A 22,238-nucleotide genomic window follows, 5' to 3' on the forward strand; every position below is an offset into this window, starting at 1 on the left:
TGAGCTATAATGTGTCCAATCTGCCCACATGTATAACATTTTGTGCCTCTACCAAATCCTCTCCCTATAGGAGGTGCACTCGATTGCTGGTGGCTACTAATACTAGCAAAAGACTGGTTGCTCTATGCAGGCTGAGTGTACTAATTTTGCCTATTATGTTGTGTATTTTGATTGTTCTTAAAGTTAGAACCACCGCTACCACTTTGTGCTTGAGGGTATGATCCCTTCTACTACTGAGACTGCTGAGGTTGTTGTTGGTTTTGATTCCCCTTAGGAAAAGAAGGCTTCTTGTTCCCACCTGAGTTGTGGTTGCCCTTAGGTCCTGATGTTGTAGACGCTCTCATAAAACCCCCATGTCCTAGGTTGACACTCTACTCTACAAGGATGGCTTGATGTACTAAATCCTTGAGGGTTTTAGGCTTAAACACCTTAACATCCCCAACTAGACAGTTGTTCAAGATTCTGATGAAATATTGTGCCAACTGTGCTAGGTTATCACTAATTCTTGAAAAGGGCATGAACTCATAGAACTTGCACTTATACTCTACTATGGTCAAAGTGAACTATCTCAAGTTGTGGAACTCATCTGCTCTATGTTGCTTCCATTCCTCTCGTAGGAATCGCTCACAAAAGTTTTCCAAGAATATCTCCCATGTGACACTATTCATGTTTATGCCCAGCTTCTTTTCTTCGATAGTCCACCAAGTGGCTCCAAAGAGTTTCAGGTTGATAATAGCAAACCTTGCTTTGATGTTATTATCAAAGTCCTGAATAGCAAAAACCCTGTCAAGAGTAATAAGCCACTACTCAGCTACATAACCTGAACCATGCATGTTAAAGGGCTTGACCTTGGACCTCTAAAGGTCCTTTATCTAAGTAGCTACTATGGATCTATGTCAATCCCTTTGAGGGCTCCTATAAGACCTAGGTCTATGCTCATGTCCTCTGTGATGTGCTCCATCTTGATTATGAATAGGAGGTAGGCGATCAATAATGGCTTTCATCATTTGCCTAATGTCAACCTCCTCAAAGTCAGCATGTTGCTCTCTATGGTTCTCCTCCTAATGCTCACTGACATACTCTTCCCTATTCTCTTCCTGAATAGGGCCTTCGTGGATAGATTCATGTACACTAATAGCTTTGCCTCATCCACAACCTCTACCATGGCCAAGGCTATGGCCTCTAATAGAAGATCTCGTCCTAGATACCATCCTACAATAAGATCCAAGATACAAGATACTATAACAATCATAAAACATAATACTATAAAGCATATATAAAAGACACATGTTTGAAAATAGTAAGTTCAATTTTTAGTTTTTCCTAATTTTAGGTTTAAGCATATTTCAGTTTTGAAGTTTAAGTGTTCAAGTATGAAAATATACAACTACAAGTTTACATTTTGTTTTAGTTCAACTAGTTCAAGTTTCAATTTGAAATAGATATACATAACAGTTTTAAGTTTCATTTTTGTTCAACTAGTTAACAACTAGTGGCGTTCTAATATACCCAGAGCTCCCAATGTAGAAACTTGGGCTCTGATACCATATGTAACGTCCTGCCAAGGGATCCAAAAGAATTAACCTAAAGTTTTACTAAGTTTGCCAAACATTATTTTTTGAACAAGAAAGAATAACATACACGTCAAACATAAAGTAGCGGAAGCAATAACATACAATCATCTATAAGCATACATAATAGGTTACATTCCTTAAGGATCCCAAGATGCTGAATCACATTTAAATATAATTAATATTGGTCTAATAAATACCACATCCACATGAAAGAATAATAGAAAGTCCAAAGTCCGTTTAAATAATATACATTTGTTCTGAATGCCACTTGGCAATAAAATTTGGAATGCTCAATCATCCACTGTACATGTCACCGAGTATGAAAGGCTAAAAGAATATACATTTATAAAAATAGAATTACATTATCGTCCTTGAATCCATGATACAAAGTACAATACAATAAATGAAACCATCCATCATAAAAGATATAACCATCCATCATAAGATATAGCCATCCATCAAAAGATATAACCATCCATCATAATGATACAAAGAGAGTATGAAAGGAAATGCAGACAAGGAAACTCCAGCCATGGTAGCAACAGATAGATCTCAATGGTAAGAGTAAAAATCACTACCACTCGACCGCATGGTAACTGAAAAAGGCCTAATCCCACCATGCTAAGGAGATAGTCTCAAGCCCCAAACAGGATAACAATCCAAATATCAAAAGTACTCTCTAAGTCCATGAGATCCTAAAAGTAATCTAACTCAAAGGTTCCAAGATAAATCGACATCTAAACTTAGATGCACGCAAAGACACGTAAGAAACCTATTATGTAAGCAGGCATGTGTCATCGCATGACTCAACACTAGAGTTACCCTAGTAGTATCTCAGGACCCCAACCCCCTGGTGATCTTACGTAGCACTAGTATCCTCTTGTACTGACAAGGCATACTAACAATGCATGGTGGCAACCAAGCGTTCTCTCTACTCCCATCCTAGTAAGTACTAGCACACGAGGCATGGGCAAGAACATACAAAGAGTCTTATTAGGTTCATTTTGCTCTCATTTAGTGTAGTGTTTTCACTTATTAAACAACTTACAATGGGTTACCCTGGTAGCCACTTAAGGCCCTAGCCTCCATTGCAAGCCACTTCCCAATATTACATATAGATAACCTACCCTAAGCTCATGAATTCACAAATCAAAGAATCATATTAAAATCACCTCAGCCCTATACAAGTGACTGGAAAGCATCCAAAAGATAAATAACAATACCCATTGATTCTCTACAAGCAACCGGAAAGTACCCCAAAAATATTGATCAAAGACTCAAAATGGTTAAGTCAAATATATTATAGCACTTATCTCGCTATCTCACAATAACAATGAAAATAGTAACCAACAATATAATCACACTCATCATAGAGCATACCAACACATTACCATGGTTGAGTTTAAAAGATCAAGATTAGTTTAACACAATATCACATTCACAAAACTCTCAAACCTTTGGTAGACGTCCTAAAACTGGTCAAGACTCTAGTCAACCCAAACCCAAAACACAGATAACATACAGATAAATAAAGTGTAGGTTTCATAGTTTGATTTGATTTTGAAAACATAATGATGAGTTAAATGTAAGGTTTCAGTTTTCATTTCAAAGTACGTGTCAAGTAAAAGATTCTCAGTTTACCCTACAAGTTAACTCATTCATTTATTTGAATAAAATATAGAATTACCCCAATTTATATTAAGTCAATTTCCCTAATATACTCTAAGGATAATTTATGTATTTATTTTAAAATTACTAAAATAATCCTCAATGATTTTCAATAAAATAATTTGTGATTCTATTGAAGTCAAAATTAAATAAGTCCACAACATTATCAATTAATTTTCATTATTGAATAAATAAATTATATTATATTAAATTATATTATGTTATATTATGTTAAATTAATTAATAATTTATAAATATATATAATTATATTTTAACTAATTATTAAAAATTAAAATAGTTAATAAAACTTTATTTAATAAATAATATTTAAAATTTATATTAAATAACATATAAAAAAATTTAAACAAAATTAAATTTAATAAAAATTAACCCCTGCAAATTTAATAAAATAGGCGTTGTTTAATACAGTCACCGATCCTTTTAAAAGGATGGCCACTTGTTGTCACAAGGTGTCTGCGGCCACAATGGTACATACCACTGTTGTCGTAGTACCCTATGATGAGTAGGGGTACCACCACTTTGCAGTGAGGGGAGGAGGTGGGTGAAACCTGCCCTCCCTATTAATTAATTTTTTTAAATTTTATTTATTTAATAAATAAAACATTCATGTCCCCCACCAAGATCACTTACTATATATATATTTTTTAATATATATTTTTATAATAGGTTCCAGCATTAATCTGATAGGGAAAATATGACCAACCAATCAAATTTTCCTTTTAAATTTCAAAACCCTCCTCTGTTTGATATCTGATTTGCAAAATTACTAGATGAGGTTTCTAAGATATTTCAATCTTTACGTATATAGAAGAATTAACTTGCATACTAGAAATTCACAATATTGAAAGCACCTATCACAAGAATTATTCAGATAATCATTCAACAGTCACGATGAAGACAGGAAAGAGAAGAGCGTAATAAAGTATGTGAATAATCACAAGCATCTACCTGGACTCTGATGCTAATCGCTACGCCCAAGAAAATTATGAGAGAAATTTCTCCTCCCAAAACCTTCTCTCTTTCGAAATCCTTTCCTCTTCCAAAATTTGCAGTCCTTCAAAAATGAACCCTTAATTTGTGATAAGAAATTCTCTCCTAAAATCGGGGCACTAATCGTGCGTTCACCCGAGAGGACTCCTTACTCACCAGACTTTAACTCTTATTATCTTTTTTTATCTTTTCTTTCTCTTTTCCATGCACGTTTATTGAATTATAAAATAACTTTATTTAATTTTCACTTGACTTCTCTTTTCAATTAATTTATTAAATTTTAATCTCATGCACACATTATGCAATCTTAAAACTTTTAATAAATTAATATTTTTTTCACTTTTGAATTTATTTTCAAAATGTAAATTGATAAAATATTTATTAACTTAAATAATAATAATATTTAGTATTTATTAAAAAATAAACTCTAAATATATTATTATTAAATTAAATAAATATTATCATGTTCTAAAATTAAATTTATAGCTTTTATCTTTAAATTTAATTAATTTTCTAATTAATTAAATAGAATTAAATTTAAAAAATACTATAATAATTTTCCATTTTAATTTGACTTAATTAATAGAAAAATCACCAAGGACTCATAAAACAAAATACGAAAACCCATCATAGAAAAACATATACAAGATCAACCTGAAGGGTTATAATCACAAATCAACGTCATTCGATGCATTCGAAAGGTAATCAACTCGGATACTTGTCCTAATTTTCTAGGACAAATGGGTTAAAGGTTTAGGATTTGGACTTAAGAATTTATCTCTCCTCTCTTACCATTGAGATAATGTGATAGGGTACACTCATCTTGGCAATTCAGGGAAGTCGATACCTGTACCCACAATCTGTATAAAATCCACGCATGTATAAACATAATATTCTAAAGTAAACAGACAATGGTAGGAAGTGGTGCATCGTGTAGATGCGGACTAGCAGGTGACTACAATTTGCTTCTTTAACCACATCAAAAATGCCATACATAAAGAAAACATACACACACACCATACACATGCAATATGAGGTAATTATCCATAAGAAAACACATGATAGTTCATCTAATCATCATCAATAACTGAAATCACTGAATAATCATCATGCATACATTAAGTATAGAGTACCAAGTAATCTCATCATATAATCAACTGAATGTGAAACAATATCTGATAATCTCAAAACAATACTACCAATAATCAAGCATAAAACTGGCCTAAAAGAGTTCGACAATGATAACAGAAATGTAAACTAGGGGTAGGCACTATAGAATGAAGCACTTGTCAAATGCAGTTTGAAGTAGGCTTCATACCATTTGTCAAGTCTTATTTTGCATTAGTGTCTATAAAACAAACTGGAAAATTTCTTCTTTCAATGCATAAAATATAAGACTACAAATTGCAAGCACAAGTTATGTAGGGTTAAAGAAAAGCTATTTGAATAAAAAAATGGATGATTTCATTTGTAAAATTCACTATCCAATTCACTATTCTTTACCCAAACAAATATCTTTTAAATGATGTTGAACTTGAGCTCAACTTTGCGAGAATATTGACTTTGTTGTTTTGGTTCATATGATTTTTGATCATTGAATTGCAAGTTTTTAATTTTTTTATTACATGTATACATTTCATGCACACAAACATAAGTAATAAGCAAAGATTAATCTATCCATTCTATATTATAAAATGTTATTATTTATTTCAAATATTATTATTTTTAATTAATTCAAAAAATAAGCAAAAACTAACGACAAGACTTGAAGATATTTTCAAATTGTAAAAGCATTTTGTAGAGCATATGAATTTAAATTTTCAATTGCATTCGTATCAATGTGAGATGTTTGCATTTGAACTTTCAAGTGAACTATGAATGCATTTTATAAGTGGCATCAAAGTCAAAAGAGGCAAACACATGCAATTGGCACAACCTAGCCAACATCCATATTGTCTATGCCATGAGAAAAAAATGAAGCGTCATAGAAAATATATGAAAAGGACCCCAATTATTGATTTATATACACTATGGTATACTACAATGGTTAACACAACATAATTGAACATTTGATATTATCCTAGTAGATGTCTTAATGTGGTGATTATGTCATAGTTTTGAAGCAAACTATTAGTTTTCTATCATAAAACATTATACATACATCTTACAATAAATTGTAAATATTTGATAAATACATATAATAAATAAAGTCTTAATATCTTATTTTATAATTCAATATTATATTAAATTAAAAAATTAAATTATCATTCTCTATTATTTTTTCACACAAACACATATATTTTAAATTCAAATAATTAGACTTTTTGAAGTCCTTACATTTGTTATCATTTATGATTTTAGAATTCAAATAATTAGACTTTTTGAAATCCTTATGTTTGTTATCATTTATGATTCTAGATTTGATTGTGTGATTATTTTTCCATTGGTTTCAGATCACACTCTATAATCCATCATTAGGATAAGAAAAAGAGAGCATCATGAGAAAGTCATAGGTGAATGATTCTAGATTTGATTGTGTGATTATTTTTGTGTTGGTTTCATATCACACTCTATAATCCATCATTAGGATAAGAGAAAGAGAGCATCATGAGAAAGTCATAGGTGAATTTTTCATGATGGGCACGAAATGGAAATCATAAGCATAAATGATAATTTCATATGAATTGTGGATATATTTTTGTTCTTATCTTGCATTTGAATTTTAGATTTGTAATTATAATTGAAATCTATAAGTTTTATGCTTGATTGGAATTAGGTTTCACTTAGAGTTATATCGAGATTTAAACAAGTGTCACATAGTAGCATGTACTTACCTTATTGTAATTAATTGTATTAGTGAGTATTAAATACAAATTATAATTTTTTAAATAAATTTAATTTAATCTAATTCAATAAAAATTATTGTGAAAATTAGAAAAAAAAAATTATAATTCATAAATTCTTAAGTATAATTATAAATGAATAAATAGAATAGTGTAAAAAAAAATTATATTCACATTTAACTAAAAGTTCATTTGTACTATTTCACTTATATATACTCATAAAATAATCTTTACAAGATTTAAAAAAATAGCCGAAAATATCGCATTCCAAAAAAGGGCTTGTATAACACAAAATAAGTTCACTCAATCATATAATTAGTAACAAATATTAAATTTGTATAATAAATAAACTTTAGAAAATTTTGAATTATTAAAAAATTATTACTTAGATACATTTTGAACTAATTCAGTAATTGTGAATACAATAGTACCTATGGCAAGTACAATAAGAGCCCTTTTTAAGTAAGGGTAGAGTTCAACTAAATAAAATTAAAATATAATAAAAATATATAATAATATAATAATGAAGTCACACAAACAAAAAATATATATAATAGTTAATATTAATACAATTATATTAATGTTCTATTTATAGGATAAGAATATTACCAATAATAAATTCATTTTTCAATATGATATATTTTTATTTACAAATGTATTATAATTGTGTTATATGAAGTTTATAGAGAATTTAAAATAAAGTCTTTACAATCTTTAACAACTGCCACATAGTGGTATGTATTTGCCTAAAGTTCTAATAGTTGAAAGTTAAAAATTTAATAGTTAGAAAGCAATAATTGATAATATTTAATAGTATTTAATCTAATTAACATTTCATAGTAATGTAATGTTATTATTATAATATAAATTATTCTATATGTTTTATTGTTAGTTATAATATGTTTTATTATCAGTTATATTAGTATTGTTAGTTATAATAGTAAGAATATTAATAGAGTAGTAAGACTCAAAATTCCAACAAAATACCAAGTAAAATAAATTGATGATTTTAGAAATTAAAAATCAGACATAAACATTAAAATTAAAATTTAAAATTGAAATAGGAAGAATTTTAATTATTATTGAATTTAAATTATTATTGAATTTAAACCTTATAGAGAAATGCTAGAAAAGAATTGGTAGCTCTAAGGTAGAAAAACTCAAATATGAAATTTATCATATGTTATTATATTGGTTTTAAACTTTAATAAATATTTCATTCGAAAATTTTGGGTAGTGGTTCCTGCAAATCCGCTCCTATAAGACCCAAAATATACGAGCCAATGAAATTGTAAGAAAATAATTTTCACGATTTTCAAAGTTAAAAATCATATGTTTAAACATTACAAAACTCAAAACTTAAACTTGAAAGTAGAAATACTTGCATTTGATTGGTTGAAGTAGAAAAGAATAATCACTAGTTATCGATAACTGATTACAATAGTATATTACCTACGGCAAATACAATAATAATAATAATTACATGATTAAGGTGATGAATGAGTGCATGTCTTAAAAAAGAAAAACAGAGTATATTTGTTATATTTGCTGAAGGCAATACACTTGCATTCAATTAGAGCTCATTATTTTTTATCATTTGAATATTTGTAAAGTCTAGTTATTTTTCTATGAATTTTATATATTATAAAAACTATTTCTCTTAAATTTGATTGGCTAGTGTTATAGGACCCTTTTCTCGGATACTTCTTCCATCTACTTGGCTTTCATGAGTGCTAAGTGTTCCATTTATTCTCATGAGAGATGATTCATGTTAAATCACTACTCATGAAACATGGGTCAATGAGTTTGATTCAAAATCACACAATTAAATCCAATGAGTGCTAAGTGTTCCATTTATTCTCATGAGAGATGGATTCATGTTAAATCACTACTCATGAAACATGGGTCAATGAGTTTGACTTATTGTAAAAAATATCATTAATATATTAATAATTGAATTTACTTCATTTCATATTTGAATATATAATAATAATAATAATGCATATTAAACATTATCAAAAGAAATGCAAATATAGAGAAGTATAGCTTCTCCTAGAAAATTTTGCTTTCATAGGAAAACTTGTTGCATTTCTATCGACAATGCATAATTTAGCCACCATCAAGTAGTAATAATAAATTTATTACTATTATTATTATTTAGGACAAATTCAACAATTAACAAAAATCAAATTCATAAGCGAATTGATAAAATTTCATTTAATTTAATTTCTAATTATTTTGTATGATAATAATAAAATTAATATTAAAATTTATAGATTCTTATTTTCATATGGTATAAAAATTTAGTTTGAGATTTTAATATTTTACAAAAGTATTAAATTTATTATTTTAATTTAAATTTCTAATTAATATTAAATATTATAACTGCAAATACACGTGACACTTGTTATTGAAGTAATCATTATACTTTTGGTACAAATATTAATTTTAATCCTTTCTAAGAATACTTATAAACACATAGAACATTCATCTCACTTGTTTGTAGTTGCTGGGAGATTCCAAAAAATGGTCAAAACTAGATTATGAAAAAGCCAATTTACACACAAGATATCATGCTAGAACATAGCATCTGCTCAGACATAATGTAATGACTAAAACCCATTTTCTCACAATTATGATTATCCAATTCACCATATGGGATTTCTTTACGGCAAATCATTAATTTTTAAGAACGCCCTAATCGATAAATTTCCGTTTTTTAGGGTTTATAGTTTGGATATGAACAAACCCTATCCGGACATGTAGATTAGAAAGAGAGGATTGGAGGTGGGAAAGAGATTGATTTCGCCTGGTCACGAGAAACACGATTAACTGTCAATTCACCATACGACCTTTCTCTGGATCTGATTGGCACTGATCTTTTTAATAATATCAGATTTTCACAATCCATTACTAATGATGATTTGGCTTCTAAATTTGATTGTGTATAATTTTAACCTAGACTATGTTTAGTCTCATAAGAAAGTTGCAGATCACCTAATCACGATACACAGCACAAGATCTATGCAAAAGGAAAAAGAGATCAAGTAGCATCTTTATTTTAAACTATCCATGGATTCAATAGACTGCTTGGCCTCGTTATTAAAAACATATATTCACGCATTCGAAGACAGTTTATTAGTTTATCTGGGTTACCTGGGTTAATATAAGCAAAAAACTAGGAACTACAGAACTTCTCAATCAGCTATTCAAAACATGAAGACTGCAATGAACTAGAAACATAGAGATAGGAAAGTTCTGGGTGTGAAGCTTCGGTGTTTAAACAATGTTTGGGCAGGTCCTCGTTTTCGCTGCTTATTTCTTTTCAAACAGCCAAAATAGTATACTGAAATAAAATTCTAATAAAATAATTTGTAGATAAATGTTTGACAAAAAATAAAGAGGGAAAATAAGCAGTGGCTGCTGCAAAAGTTAGAATAGATTCCAAATCATTAAAAAATGGCATACTTCAACCGTTTAAGTTTAAGCACAAATTGCACTTTAGCAGCCGCACAGGAATATGAGATTAGTTGAAATGTGAATAAGATAAATACACCCCCTCCCAAGAAATGTGCAATAGATGTGACTCTGACTCTCTGCCATTAGTCTATTTACTTTTACTTGCCGCAGGCTGTGTTTAGTCTTGTGCACTGTCCCATAAGCTATGTGTAGTCTTGTGAATGTTTACTATGACAACCTTCGCCTAGATTTACTTCTTCCTTTTATAGGAAACCCACCCATGATTTCTCTTGAAACAATCTCAACCCTGAAGACAATAACTACATAGGGCTAAGTAGGACGTATTTGTTATACAGAACAAACAGGTACCAGTGCAGAATCATAATATTTATGGCGCATAGTAAAGACGGCAAGATAGACCTGAGCAGTATGTATTTGTGATAGAGAACAAATAAGAGCAGAATCATGATAATCATGGTGCACTACTAAAGCCCTATAGTACAGTAAATCGGGAACTTAATTACAAATAGGAGAGTTATATGCCTAGAGTGATAATGTGCTCCTGACCACACAAAAAGATTCAAAGTAGACGTCATTCCACCATTAACATGAACTTACACAAGAGAGGAAGGCACATTGAAGACGAAATGAAAATAAGTTTTTTCCATGTAGCATGAAAATACTTCTTTACACTCTTCCACATCCCCTTGGCTGTCTTATCTCAATTCATATTTTCTGTCACACAACTATAATTTAATATATTACAAAGTGTTGGAATGATCTATAGAGTGTCAAACTCAATGCAAAACTGGAAACAGCAACGAGCTAGATTTAGGCATGAAGTGTTGTTTCACATCATAAATATGTGCAAGCAGAGGCTAATTATCATGGCAAGAACGCAAGAAGTCGCCCTGGATAGAACAGCAAATGAAGTCCTACAGCACAGAACAATGACAAGAATAATTGCAAACAGAAACAAGGATAAAACAGAAATAAGTACCCGTGCCATTTCTAATAGCTTAAACTGAATATTTTTTATAAAAATCATTCCAAAAATGAATATTCAATTGTTATTTGGCATACACCATCTTGATGCGCAATGCCTGACTTTATTAGTAATTTAGATAAAGGGGATCGAGCCTAAATGACTACCTTAGATTTTCAGATACGTTGGTAGTCAATCCAAAACCCAATGGATACAAGGGATCATAGTGCTTGTCTCCCACATTCATGGGTAGCTGATCAACATTCTTAAACCATGTCCTTGACAACTTTCCTTGAAAAGCATAATCACCAAAAATTGCATCGGTCACACCTTGACCCTCAGTTCCGGGAAGCCATGCTGCAACAAACGCATCCATCACTGGAATGAGTGGCTCCACTACGAGTGGCCTTCCAGATATCAAGATTACAAGGCATTTCAAGGAGGCACAGACATTGTTGATTGTATTGCCTCCATCTAAGGGAATTGCCAAATTCAAATTATCTCCAAAAGTTTCCGCATATGGTTGTTCACCCACCACCACAATGGCATATGAAAATCCTTTTCCCTTGACATAGTTTGCATCCGGACTTTGCTCATAAACCACCTCAGTAGAGGGACTAACAGCAGATTTGATTGCTTCGAGAATTGTGGTCCCTGCAAACCATTGGGATTATGAAACTTCAGCACAATTGATGCTAACCTTCTAATCTATAAAATGAGAAAGCATCCTCTGAAAGCCTCACCTACGGTGATGTTACCACTTAATCCTTGCCATTGGATTGTCCATCCACCACACTGAAAACCAAGATTGTCAGCATGAGTCCCTGCAACAAGAATCTTGGGAGCCTTCTTATCCAAAGGAAGCAACGGGTGACTTCCCGATTTCCCATTTTTCAGCAGTACTAATGACTTCCTGACAGCTTCTCTTGCCAGATCCCTGTGTTCCTGATATATCAACAGTATATGTTAGAACACATCAAAACTCCATGATGCCATCAAACTTCTTGAATCCTGTAGAAGAAAGCTATGGATTATTGCAATAAACAAGGGAGTGAGAAGTTTGCAACTTTCAGAACTTCAATTTTTTTACTCCTAGTTATTATTCCAAATAAGCTCCATCAGAAGTCCTGTTTTTGAAATATATATGCTATTGAAAAACGCTGCTGTAAAGAAACAGACAAAATGTAATGTTTATAAAGGTAAGTGCCTAAAGGCTATTGGCACAAAAAAAATTCACAATGATTAATTGTATGCACTAAACCCATTTGTCATTTAGAGATTGCTAATGAACTAAATCTTTATTACCTTACTAGAGAAATAAATTTATATTCATATTCCTTGCTAGTAATGCTCTGTTTCAAAAAAGTTGTGTTATAAAAAAACAATACTTGGTGAAGAACAGAGGCAAGATGCAATGGTTTTAAAGGCAGGTGAAGTGCGGAATGCTGTTGCTACAAAAAGTCACAATAATCAATGAATGCATTAGCAGATGAATTAAAATTTGAGCCCATATTACCTTGCTACCTAGTTGATTGGCTAGGGTCATGTCAGCCATAGGATGCTCAAACAGGCCCATGATAAATTTCACCCTCAAAATTCTCCGCACTGCATCATTTATTCTATTCTTGGTGATGAAACCTCCCTTAACTTGGGATGTTAGATCGTTAATGAAGTCTTTAAAATTGAAGGGAACCATTACCTGCCAAACGAATTTGTAAAGAGAAACATCAGGTCTATGCAAATACCTCGTAAATAATATGAAAAGAAGTCCACCATATATACCCAATGTGTCACTACAAGAGTACTCTGTAATTTGTTTCCTAGCAGTAGTAATCGAATAGTTTCACTAAGAGAAAGAAGCATTTTTTTAAACAACAAGGCAAGAGAAATTTGCAGTACCATGTCGATTCCTGCACCTACACCTTCTAAGACAGAAAGAGAATAATTAGCACCGGCCGGGGTAGTTATTCTGTCGATTCCTTGCCAATCTGAAATAACAAAGCCCTGCAACCCAAAGAATGGAAACACTAAGATGGACGGCTTAAATTTTGAATATGGCCCAGTCAAAAACGTATTGATGAATAGCTAACAAATAAAACCAAGACTGATAATGCATACTCAATGAGCAATACTCAAGAGCAATAATGAATGTGCGAAGCGAAATACCTTGAAACGAAGTTGTTTCTTTAAAACATGAGAAACAAGGAAGCGGTTAGCATGCATTTTCTCTCCATTCCAGCTGGAATAGGAAACCATGATGGTCGAGACCCCTTTGACAATTGCATCAAAATAGGGAACCATGTGGATACCAACTAAACCCTTGTAACTGACTACAGTGTTGTTTTCATTGATACCCTTGGTTGTACCACCATCTCCCACAAAGTGTTTGGCACAAGCTGCAACATTTGACCTGACAGACCACCATTCCACAGTTCAAGTAATTGGAACGCCAAGTCTGCAACATAGATGATTAAATCAACTACTTAACATGATGATTATTTCATCATCTGGATATAAATTCAGTTTGCTGTCCTGCCAGAAGATCACAGAAATCTTTGGAAACCCTACTAAGGATGTAATACAACTTCAAGTCCATTGAACTAGACGAGAATCAAGTCAAAACTGGGAGATGCTTACAAAAATTATTGGAAACCCAATAGTCTAAGAACTCAAGGTCCATTGGACTAAATACAAAATCAATATAGGATAGTATGAGAAACACTATTGTCTTTCTATATAAAAAAGGAATCCCACGTAAGGGTAAGGGTTTAGCATAACTGACTGTACTGATTTATAATGAGATAATCACATATCCCTCGACCTAGAAACAATTTAATTGAAAACAGGTAGAGAGGCTAAGAGCTTACTATCCTTAAGTGCCAAATCTTTGGACTCCCAATAACTTTAATAGAAGTGATTAAACTGGAACCCTACTGTACAGAAATTGAAGTTCAACTTAGAATCAGTATACCAGCTTTAAATTTAATTTTTCTGCTACAGAACTGGAAAGACCTATTGGGGTTAAGTCACTAACATTCCATTAATTAATTTCATAATTCCAAATCCATTCAACTAGAAGAAAATCGCTTTGCAATAGAAGCGGGCAGCTTGAAGCTCACTGTAAAGCTACAGAGGAGCAAATAATATTGGGTATCCCCACGGTCCATAATCTTATATCTATGGTTCAGGATGAGATTGTATGTATTTTTTAACTATCAACGTTTTGAATCATACTCAATGATCCATCGTCAGGATTGCTATGAGAACTCATCAAACTAAATTTTAAATAAGCTAGAAGGGGTATTGAAGCTTTAAAATAAGCTAGAAGGGGTATTGAAGCTTACTGTCCCGCTAGAAAGGGAGAGCCCTTTGTAGCATTAGCGGGAGGCGTGCCCTGCAGACCAAAGATGATATCAGTCATGCCTTTCACGATGGTTGGATCCTCGCTGTAGCTTTCATAGCAGCGCCCCCATCTAGGATCTCTGCAGACCTATTTCGAAAAGTACTTCATAAGCAACAATACGGAAAGCCCTCAAACATACACAAGTTCGAGTATTAAAGAATCTTACGGCAACGCAAGGAGCAAACGTATAAGGAATGCCAGTAGCTCGAACTTCTAGAGCTGTTGCAGCACCGATTTTTTTCACCAGAACAGGATCCCTGCATGAATACATTACGAAATGTAAGCAAATCCAAAAAGCCCAATGCTAAGTTAGGAGATTTCAATGTTTTTACACTGGGTAAACAAATCCCTGTTCTAAAACATTGGTTTTTACAGCTTTACTCACCTGGTTGCTCCGAGGCCAACATTGTGGGGAAATATAGTAGCCCCATAGACATTGTTATGACCATGCACGGCATCGATGCCATATATCATTGGGATCTGCAACCTAGTTGACATGGCGCCCTTTTGAAACTCGTTTACCATATTAACCCATTCTGCAGGACCTGCCTTAGCTGAAGGCACACTTCCTCCACCACTAAGAACACTCCCTATCTCACAACAAAACACAGAGAAAACCCAAAGATTTCTCAAAAACTTCTAAATAGAAAAACAAAAACAAAAACTCTCATGGGATATACGAAGATCTGCATTTCATCAATACCAATGTAGTAAGTCTTCATGACATCTGCAGAAGCGACCTCTCTTTCAATCTGGGTCATCTGCCCGATCTTCTCCTCTAGAGTCATTCGTTTCAGCAAGTCTTCCACTCGAGCGCTTACAGGCTGAGAAGGATCTTTGTACAGGACATACTCTGCCTCCACCCATACGAATGCCAAGCATAGAAACACTAGCATTATCTGCAAACGCTGCTTCATCTTGCTATCCGTCGAGTGTGGTCTTCTGCAAATTGTGAAAAGGATGTAGAAGCAAAACCTTTATATAGAGTGTTCTGGACCAAAAACGAATAATAAAAGCAGAAACCCACGTTCTAACGATTACATCTATACGACGCAACCGGAAGTCGTCCTTTTTTTTATTAATATAATTAATTAGAGAGGGAAATGCAAAGCGCAGAAATAGTGTGAAGTGTAAGAGAGTGGGAATTGATTCCAAACTTTGGCAATTAATCCACAGCATATATAGCAGATAAATCGAAAATAGAACCTTTTAGGCTGTTGTCAAAGTAATTAAAAGGGCTTAAACCATTAATCTGCACCACATGTATAAACAGTCTTTTAGCTAAAAGTCCTTGTATTAAATGGCAATCACGTTCACAGGAATAGTTAATGTATCTGAAAGAGTGTGTCTAAGAGTGGGTTTCGGATATGGTCAGCACGCTACCCAATTGTCAGTTTATGGAGTTTTCTCCACGCTCTTGTCGTGTAATTTGAGTTGGTTGTGCTGCTGGTGGATGGCGATAGAGAGATTCGAACCTGGAACGTGGCATTCCGAGTCCAGTCAAAATTTGGCATCAGTCACTTTCCATTTGTTATTACCTTTACGGCAAACTGCTAAAGTCTTTTTTTCTAGACGTTGGAGGTACGCTAACGGTTGGATCGAGAATTTTTTAAAAGCTTATTGCTTTGCACCTAGATCGATGTGAATGGATAGTGATGCGTTTGATGCTTTTGGCCTAATGGATGCTCTCGGAACTTACGAGAGAACGACTGTATTCTTATCGACATGAACGTTGGCGAGCTTAAAAAGGCTCTTAATGGACCCCAACCATTGGCCAAACAGGGTAACGAAGCAGGGTAAAGATGCAGACAAAACTTGCTGTCGGCAGAGTACTTTTATTAACTCAACAACGGTATGAACAAGAGAATATTTCTTGCATGATGTGAAGAGCCTTATGTATGATTCTAAATGTCAATTGCAGTCTTCCTTGTATACTTACTGTGAAGAGTTCTATGTATGATTCCAAATGTCAATTGAAAAAATATAGAATTATAATACAATCATAAAGTTCAACAAGGTTTCTTGCTTTCTATACTTTTTAATAAGACAAATTTATCAAGGATAAAGTTGGGCATTTCGCATTTTGATAATAATTAGAATGTGGAAAAAAAAAGTGGAATTGAAGTTAAGATAAAATAATTATAAGAAATGTAACAATAGAAAATGTAACAAGTTAAAAAAGGAAGTCAAGGAGGAAGGAGAAGGCATTTAGGGAAAAATATGTTGAGGAGGATGAGGTGGAAGAAGACGATGACCGCATATTCAATGGGGTGAGGTTAAGAAGAAGGAGGCTAGTCATGATTCCACCCACAACCATAGAGCTCAACATGGACTTCATGCCTAATGTTTCTTTTTTTCTATATTGTTTAATAAGACAAATTTACCAAGGATAAAGTCGAGCATTGTGCATTTTGATAATAATTAGAATGTGTGAAGAAAAAAGTGGAATTGAAGTTAAAATAAAAAAAATATAAGAAATGTAACAATAGAAAATATGACAAGTAAAAAGAGGAAGCCAAGGAGGAAGGAGAAGGCATTTAGGGAAAAATATATTGAGGATGATGTTGTGGAAGAAGACGATGAAGCAGAAAAGGAAACCTTGGATTCAATGGGGGCGAGGTTTAGATGAAGAAGGAGGCTAGTCGTGATTCCACTCTTGTTAGCTAGTTTCATCATCAATACCATTGATTTCACCTCCCCTGTCGCCCCCTCCTGCTCAAACTACAAATGATACCTCCTTGATGACTGCCACTTCCCTGAAGGATAGCAGGAAAAAAGAAAAAGAAAAAGAATTTTTTTTCAATTTGTTACAGGTTTAGGATACTATGATGCCTAAGGGAAAATGTGCAAGGTGTTAGGTTCAAGAGGGTACCATGGAAAAGGCCAATGGGGATATTAAAGCCCTGAAAGTCCAATTTACTGCCCTTGATGAGTGCTTGAATACCCTATCAAGATTCGTTGTGAAGGTGACACATGCAACAGCTACTATGTTGCAATTGCTTCAACAAGAGAAGAAGGATGAGGTGTTGGGTGTTGATGACTCCAAGAAACTTTATAGGTTCATGGTTGATGATTGGGTGAAGAACTCACTATCAAGCAAGGGGAAGGAAAAGACAAAAGAACAGGTCTTTAATTTTGTTTTGTTTTGTTTTTTGTGTTGTGGATCTACTGGGAAGGCTCAACTATGAAAATTCTAGACAGGCCTTATGTCACCTTATTTGGTTTTAAAAACTTTTAAAGTAGCTTTAGGACTTATTTTTATGTTACTGTTATTATAATGGACAATGTTATAGACATAATTAGCATAAAGGTAGATATGTTAGATAAGAACTCAATCTGGCTATGTAAGTTTTGTGCGGACGAGTTTTTGATATTATATGTTGGGATTTTGAATGTGATGGTTATCATGTGGCTGGTATTTTGTTGTTAATGGGCTTTCCATTGTTTTTTCCTTAAGGGCCAGGTGCCTTGTATTGATTGTGTTAATATAAAAGACAACAGAAAATATAACAAGAGCTCATGATTGTAGCAAGAAGATATAGTTACAATAAGTCAATATGAGTTCTAATTGAAGTAGTAAGCAATGAAAGTGAAATAAGTTACACCAACAAACAACTAGAAAAGAAGGGACCCAAATTCTATTGTAATTATAGACCTGAGATAGTTGGAGACATTGTCAATAGAAAAGGTAATAGCAACATATATGAGAGAACAAGTCAAATAGGAGTATACAAGTGTTAAACTTGTTGAAGATACTTCATAATTTTTTCATTTGCATATTGACTAAATTGAAGTTGATTAATCTTAAGCTTGATTTGTTCCAACTAGTAGTCAATTCCCTTGCTCTTTAGTATAAAGTGTAACTAAGGGAATAATGAAACAATATAAATAATGAATATATAAAAATGCATGAGCACATGATTCTTGATATAAGTAAAATATGATAATATATATAAATCACCATGGGCATCCAAGTACCTATTCCAAGATGTTTGGAGATCTAACATTAGCTTATATGATTTCCAAGGATAATTTAATGTTCATAATATAACATGTGTCTACTTGATATAGATAGATAAATAGATAGTAGGGGGATGGGGGTTTAGGATCATGGATTTCCCTACACCAAAAGAAGTTATTTGTGCTCATCGATTAATTTAAAGCATAACCTTACCACTCTCCACCATCTCCCAAACAAGTGATGATGATCTTCAATATGTTTCATATGAACATGGTATGTGGAATTCCTAGAGAATATATACTGATCTAACTATCACAACTAATCTAAATCACCCTATAATCAAAACTAATTTGACAAAAAATAGTGTATATAACCAATGTAACTCTTTCTAGACATATGTATAGTAACCATACTTTAGTAGCAACAAAACAATCATTAATGCCTCGTACTCATCCAACTAACATTAATAAACAAAGAAAATACATATCCACTAATAGACATTTGATTATCTAACTCACATGCCCAATGTTTATTCTCACGCCAAAATTCTAATGTTTCTTAAAGATTTTCCAAGTATTATGCCTGGAAACAATGAGATATTTGGCCAATGAACATTAGATATGTTTTACGTGTATCTCCCCTATACTTTATGCTCTACAAGACTTGGGTGGGTTCTCTTTTTGTGATACTAAATGAAAATACATGATTTTATGAGCTTAAGATTTGTTCATAACATTATGATCTCCAAGACAAACAAAGAAACCTTCTACAATTGAGAATGCAAGAAATGATCTTTCTTGATATTAAGATATGTGAGAAATGATCAAATGATGGTCCCTGACGCATGTGGTGCCCCTCCCATTTGATTTATGTAAGTCATCCTAATGGGTGCAACCTTGACGCTCTTTCTTTGTGAATGACCATAAAGGGACTCGTGAGAGGTTAACACCCTTGGGGTGATTGGATTTATGTTATTGTATCAGTTGGATTGATTATGTTTATGGCTGGTTTATGAGATTATGATGTACTAGATGGGTTCTTTGAGGTTTGTGGTAGTGGTTACCTGGATTGATTTGGTATCACAATGTTGTTTCGTGATTACCCTGAGATGTGAACAGTGGTTGCACTGTGTTTTATTTGTCCTACTGTATTTGACTAGGTTCTTGTAGTAGTGTTTACTTGTGTTTGACCATGTTGACTTAAATGTGCATATTATCATTTAAGTTATTAAATGTAACGCCCCGCCAAGGGATCCAAAAGAATTAACCTAAAGTTTTACTAAGTTTTCTAAACATTTTTTTTTTTTTAACAAGAAGTATAACGTACACATCAAACACATAGTAGCGGAAGCAATAACATGTAATCATTGACAACATACATTGTAAGTTACATTTCTTAAAGATCCCAAGATGTTGAGTCACGTTTAAATTTAATTAATTCTAAGTCTAACAACTATCACATACATATAAAAGAATAATAAGAAACTCCAAGGTCCATAATATACATTTGTTCCGAATGCTCCTTGGCAAATTAATTCGGAATGCTCAATCATCCACTGTACATGTCACAGGGTATGAAAGGCTTAAAAGAATATACATATGTAATAATAGAAATACATCAACCTCCATGATACAAAGTACAGTAAAGATATATACAAAACTATTCACCATACTTGATATGTCCATACATCCATAATGATAAAACATCTAACATAAAATCTAACCATCCATCATAATAATCCAAGGACATAGTGAAGGTAAATGCCAATCACGAAAACTCCAGCCACGGTGACCACAGAACGGATCTCAATGGTAAGAGTAAAAGCACTACCACCCGACCGCGTGGAACCTAAATGGTCCACTCCCACCGCGCTAAGGAGATAGTCTCAAGTCCCAAATAGGATAACAAAACCTATAATCATAAATACTCTCTAAGTCCAGGAAATCCTATAAGTATGCTAACTCAAGGGTTCCTAAAAAGATCGACATCTAAATCCCAGAGGTACCACAAGACACGTAGGAAACCCAATATGCAAGCGGGAAAGTGTCATCGCAAAAGTCATGTAGAAGTTACCCGAGCAATCCCTTAGGAATCCCGGGTCCCTACTGATCCTGCGGCCACTAGTATCCTCTCGTACTGATGAGGCATACTATGGAATGCAAGGTCGTAACCAAGCGTTCTCTCTACCCCATCCTAGTCTGTACTAGCACTCAAGGCATGGGAGAGAACATACAATTATCTTATTAGGTTCATTTTCCCTTATTTAGTGTAAATGTTTTCATTTATTAAATCAACTTACAATGGGTTACTCCAGGCAGCCTCTTAGGGCCTCGATCCCCATTACAAGCCACTTCCCGACTCTACACATAGATAACCTACCCTAGGCTCATGAAATCACAAATCAAGAATCATAATAAAATCACCTCAGTCCTATACAAGCAACTGAAAAACATCATAAAAGATAAGCCACAAAAATTACATCAGTTCTTCATGAGCAACAGATAAGCATCCAATAATAATCATATGATCACGACAGTTCTCTATCAGCAACTGAAGGCATCAATGATAAATCACAAAATCCAATGGTTCTCCAATGAGCAACCAGAAAGTATCCCAATAGTAAATTACAATACTGATCGAAGACTCCAAAATAGTCAAGTCAAAACATGACATCATCAAGAACATAACAAACGCTTCAGTCCTCTCAAGCGACCGAAAAGCAAACCAAGTATAACTGATCGAGACTCAAAAATGGTTATCAAATATAACTGATCGAGACTCGAAAATGGTTAAGTCAAGTATCTCGAATACATACACCTCAGCTCCACACAAGGAAACTGGAAAGCAATAACAACAGTCAATAATCCACACACATCATAGAGCATATCAACACAGCACCATGGTTGGGTTTAGAAAGATCAAGAACAAATCATCATAATATCACAATCGCATAGCCCCCAAGCCTCTGGTAAACGACCTAAACTGGTCAACACTCTAAGACCACCCAAACCCCAAACATAGACAGTGCATAGAAAACATAACAGTCTAAAACTTAATCTGATAAAGTTTCAGCTTAAGTAAGGTTTCAGTCTTGTTTCAATGTATATTTTAGGTAAAAGAGATTCTCAATTTTATCCTACGAGTTAGTCCCCTCATCTATTCGAGTCAAAGTAGCAATCACCCCATTATATTTCAATCAATTTCCCTAAATTATTGCAAGGGTAATCATTTATTTGAAATAATCTTTATTGATCAAATTCATTAATAATTCACTAATTATATAACTTCATTAATTAATTAATCTTAATTAAAAATTATATTTAATTAAATTAAT

The 22,238-nt window shown here is 33.1% G+C and overlaps 1 protein-coding gene across 1 annotated transcript; it reads right to left on the reverse strand.

The window, feature by feature from the left end:
- Positions 1-11,191: 11,191 nt before the first annotated feature.
- Positions 11,192-15,894, reverse strand: LOC149553987 (uncharacterized). Its single transcript, XM_089789317.1, has 10 exons — positions 15,647-15,894; positions 15,329-15,533; positions 15,110-15,200; positions 14,885-15,030; positions 13,707-13,950; positions 13,440-13,544; positions 13,057-13,239; positions 12,284-12,485; positions 11,708-12,194; positions 11,192-11,490 (listed from the first exon to the last, which is right to left on the reverse strand). The coding sequence occupies exons 1-10, from the start codon at positions 15,858-15,860 to the stop codon at positions 11,406-11,408; spliced, it is 1,962 nt and encodes a 653-aa protein (XP_089645443.1). The 5' UTR covers positions 15,861-15,894; the 3' UTR covers positions 11,192-11,405.
- Between the last annotated feature and the right edge of the window lie 6,344 nt (positions 15,895-22,238).

The sequence above is a fragment of the Cupressus sempervirens genome, chromosome 6, assembly GCF_028749045.1.
Source record: "Cupressus sempervirens isolate cs-2001-9-10 chromosome 6, ASM2874904v1, whole genome shotgun sequence".
In the NCBI taxonomy this organism is placed as follows: domain Eukaryota; kingdom Viridiplantae; phylum Streptophyta; class Pinopsida; order Cupressales; family Cupressaceae; genus Cupressus; species Cupressus sempervirens.